This window comes from Triticum urartu, chromosome 4, assembly GCF_003073215.2.
Source record: "Triticum urartu cultivar G1812 chromosome 4, Tu2.1, whole genome shotgun sequence".
Taxonomy (NCBI): Eukaryota; Viridiplantae; Streptophyta; class Magnoliopsida; order Poales; family Poaceae; genus Triticum; species Triticum urartu.
In genome coordinates, this window is record NC_053025.1 from 20,811,848 (window position 1) to 20,816,131 (window position 4,284).

At 48.7% G+C, this 4,284-nt stretch overlaps 1 protein-coding gene across 1 annotated transcript; it reads left to right on the forward strand.

Annotated features, from left to right (window-relative positions):
• Positions 1-1,606: 1,606 nt before the first annotated feature.
• On the forward strand, positions 1,607-3,813 carry LOC125554552 (protein MAIN-LIKE 1-like). Its single transcript, XM_048718076.1, has 4 exons — positions 1,607-1,708; positions 1,797-2,420; positions 2,509-2,691; positions 3,763-3,813. The coding sequence occupies exons 1-4, from the start codon at positions 1,640-1,642 to the stop codon at positions 3,811-3,813; spliced, it is 927 nt and encodes a 308-aa protein (XP_048574033.1). The 5' UTR covers positions 1,607-1,639.
• Positions 3,814-4,284: the final 471 nt, after the last annotated feature.

Here is a 4,284-nt window from a genome sequence, read left to right on the forward strand (position 1 = left end):
TTGACATCTATTCGCTTCCCTTTCCCGCAAAGCTCTAAAACCCAAGTGGAAAAGAGAGCGCATTCCATTCGTTTTTATTCCGTGCATAGCATGCATGCCCAATTGGCAACATCGCCACTACGCATGAAAAAGGCGCCCAACCAAACGCCGTGCCTACTGCTTCGCCAAAGAAGAGAAAACGCGAAGAACGCCGGCCGGAGCACCATCACCGTGACATCAAACGGTGATGTACGTATCTCCGAGAGAGCAGATCTCGCGTGCATGCAGCTCGGTCAACTACGTGCATGACTAGGCGCGCGCTAGCGCTACCGGAGGCCAAACCGACACGGCGCGGAATTATTGCGATACGTTCGATCTCCCCGCCAGCCTGCTACCCGATCTCTCCCTTTCCCCACCCCTTCCCTCGCTTTGGATCAGCGACAGATATCTCAGTAGAGGGATTGTACCATGGTCCATGGTCCACGGGAAGCGCTTTCGCCGGGCCTGTCTCCGCGTCGACCGTATTCCGGTGCGATCCGAGCCGTCGGATCCATGCCGGACGCCGCCGGCCGTCGCGAGTGGGCGAAACCTTTGCGCGTCCGTCGGTCCATGAGAGTAGTACGTACGAGTACGTAATCAAATCTAGCGTGATCTATCCTAAAGCTGGCGCGGTGGCCTGCCCGTGGTCCTTTGATCGGGGTCCTGGCTGCATAATTCGAAGCGAGCCCATGCGCCGGGACCCAAGGTGGCTATGGCTATGGCTAAAGCGGCAGAAATCATATATTTGACCTGAAGGCGAAATCAAATCACAAACTAACCTGTTTTTGAAAAAAATTCACTCTGTTGACCTTTCGTGTGGCGCCCGACAGCTAGACGCCGCACACTACTATGCAGCGCCTCTGCCTTAGACGTCGCACCTCCTACCAACGTGGCAGCCCTGATCCAGTTGCGGCCCCACAGACAGCACTGCAGCGCCTAAGCCTTAGGCGCCACACTTGTAATGTGCAGCGCCTAGCGCTTAGGCGCTGCACAGTGACTTAAAGCGCATCGGCCCAGCCCGACCAGGCAGTTCTTCCCCCTCTCCGCTCTCTGGACAGAGAGCAGCGGCGGCGCTCCCATCGAATCCCCTCCCCCCATCCCTCTCAGATCTGAAGAGTTGATCCGTGGATTCGATCTCCAATCCATCCTACTAGGTAAACTCCTCCGTTCCTTTTCTTTTCCTCCGTAAATTTGTTGCCATTTTAGAGATTTGTCTAAGATTTGATGGAACCCTTGATTTGCTTGATTTGCTTGATTTAGGATGTGTAGTCATAGTGGTAGTACCGTACTGTTGTTGCTTAGTTCACAATATATGGTTTTTGTTAGTGAAGCCCTAGATTGTTTAGCTTTTTTAGATATATATGAGATGCCTATTTTTATAGATAACTATGAGATGTTGAGTTTTGTAGACATATATGAGATGTTTGTTTAGATATATATTAGATGTTGAGTTTATTTGAAATATTAGATGTTGAGTTTATTTGAACACATATGACATATTCATTGTGTGAGAAGGAGATGTTGAGATTCTTGTAATTGAACACATATTAGATGTTTAGTGTATACCGATATTTGAGATAAAGATGAACTCATATATGTTTATTGTTTGAACTTTGTAAGGATGGTTTGGCTTCTCGACGATGTCTACGACACGAAACACCGGGCCTACATGATGCGCGAGAAGGAGATGGTAATAACGAGTAATCTAAATATTTTGCAAATTTGCCTTAAGTTGAAATTTACATGCCCTAAGATTTGTCATTACTTGTTTTTTGCAGAAGCTTGAACCTTTGAAGATTCGGTATCACGGGGTCTCTGGTCCTGCCATGCCTTACGATGAGCGGTACACACCGTACATCAAGCAGGCAGGACTACTCCCGTGGATTCAGTTGGTCAGCCGGTCCACGCCGAATCTGAACGCTCCACTGGTGTCCGCTCTTGCTGATCGGTGGAGGCCGGAGACGCATAGTTTCCATCTTCGGACTGGGGAGATGACCGTGACGCTCGAGGATGTCTCGTTGATCACCGTTCTTGCTATCGACGGGATGCCTCTCTGTATGAGCACCAATTCTGATGGGTGGCGCGAGCAGATGATTGCTCTTATCGGTATGGCTCCTACCGAGGCTGATGTAGAGGAGGGAGAAGAGAAGAAGAAGAAGGAAAAGAAAGCAGCCGGAGCTGCTTTCACGTGGATTCAAACTCACTTTGCGACGTGCCCTCCGTATGCCACTGATGATGTGATCCAGACACATGCTCGTGTCTACATGTGGTATGTTGTGTCGAGGACTTTGTTTCCTGACTCCACTGGCAAGAATGCTCCATGGATGTGGCTGAAGGCGTTGACCGTCTTCGATAGCAAATGGAGCTGGGGTTCAGCGACTCTTGCCTACTTGTACCGACAGGTAGTTGGTCTGTTTTGTGATCAACTCATTTCTTCATTAGCAATGCAAGCTTGCTGTCAAGTTAACATTGTTTTTCTTTCATATGCAGCTGGACGATGCGTGTTGCAGGATCACAGGTAGTGCAGGCATTGGTGGTAATATGCTTCTACTTTCTGTATGGAGCTGGGAGCGTCTGCCTGTTGGACGCCCGAAGAGCGTCAGGTTTAATCCTTGGTATGAAGATGAAGATGACGAATTACGGCACCCCACTTGGGCTTACAAGTGGGATGTGGTTTCCGAGATGACGAACGATGTCAATCTCATGTATGCAACCCAACGTTGCTCAGAGTTCACACGCATTGTCTTCCAACGGATGTGCATTCCAAAACCAACATTATGCCTTCCCTCAAACTCAACAACGTCACTTGGGTCCATCCAATTCAAATCCTTCCTCACTTGTTCCAAGAGCTCCGCATAGCTAGGACTACTCTCAAACACCATGTCAAGCTCATCCGAGTCCGTCTCAACATTGCCTTTCAAAAAGGCCTCTTTATCCACATGATGAATATAAACACATGTTCTCCCCATCCCTATAATAATAATCAAAAACACACATATATCAAGTAAGTACTTAACAAAAAATATTTGCATAAAATGCATATGCCCTAACATATATATGAATTAATAACCATAACCCCCACATAACAATTACCACAACCCTAAACATAGCATAACCCTAACACCAACATCAAACACACATAACCCTAACCCTAGCATACTATGAAAGCCTAACCATACCAAATTAGCAAAGAAACATAACATGATTCAACACAAATTTCCAAAACCAAGCCAAAACTAGGGTTTCCCCAAACTAGCTAGATTTGAGCAAATGTGACAATTCCTATGGATGAAAACAAGGGGATAGGAGGAGATTACCTTAAGGGAGGGGTTGGCTTCAAAATCCACGGTCAAATACTCCGGATTTGCAAGATTTGAGAAGGATTTGAGAGGGGGGAAGAGGGGAAGAGGGGGGGGGGGTAGGGCTAGGGGTTGGGGGGGGGGGGGGGGGGGAGGGGAGAGAGGGTGGGGCCAGCCTAAATGGCACATAGACTGTGCAGCGCCTAAGCGCTAGGCACTGCACATTACAAGTGTTAGGCGCTGCAGTGCTGTCTGTGGGGCCGCAACTGGACCAGAGCTGCCACGCTGGCAGGAGGTGCGACGCCTAAGGCAGAGGCGCTGCATAGTAGTGTGCGGCGCTTAGCTGTCAGACGCCACACGAAAGGGTCAGCAGAGTGAAATTTTTCAGAAGCAGATTAGTTTGTGATTTGATTTCGCCTTCAAATCAAATATGTGATTTCTGCAGGCTAAAGCCCCAGCACCGCCGGCCAATGCCGAGGAGGACCTTTCCTCCTGACGCAGACGCTGGCCTCTTGTTGAAAAGCATCTGGCATAGCACTATCCAGTTTTCCCCGCCGCTGTAGTCATAGTATACATAGAGAGAGATACACGGTCACGATCGAGTTTCACTCGGCGATGGATGATAAAGCTGGTAATCGACCGTGTATATGGATATACAACGAGCCGATCGGTAGCACATGCACCTTTGCGAATGGCTTTGTCAACAAGCCAGCCGGAGCATTTCTTCAACGTGAGTCTCGACGTCGATCCGGACGGAAAATCTGGTGGAACAGGACCTCTGCCCCTGCGCGATCCTTGTGCTGGAAAATCGATCGTGTGATATGACTTGCGCTCGACGCCGGTCTTCACTTAGTGCGACACACCTTTGACGACATGTTAATTATGATGTACGTACCACCAAACCGCGATCGCTGAGATCAAATCATGCTGATGATGTTTTCTCTTTCTAAAGAGTTCTGTCAATTCG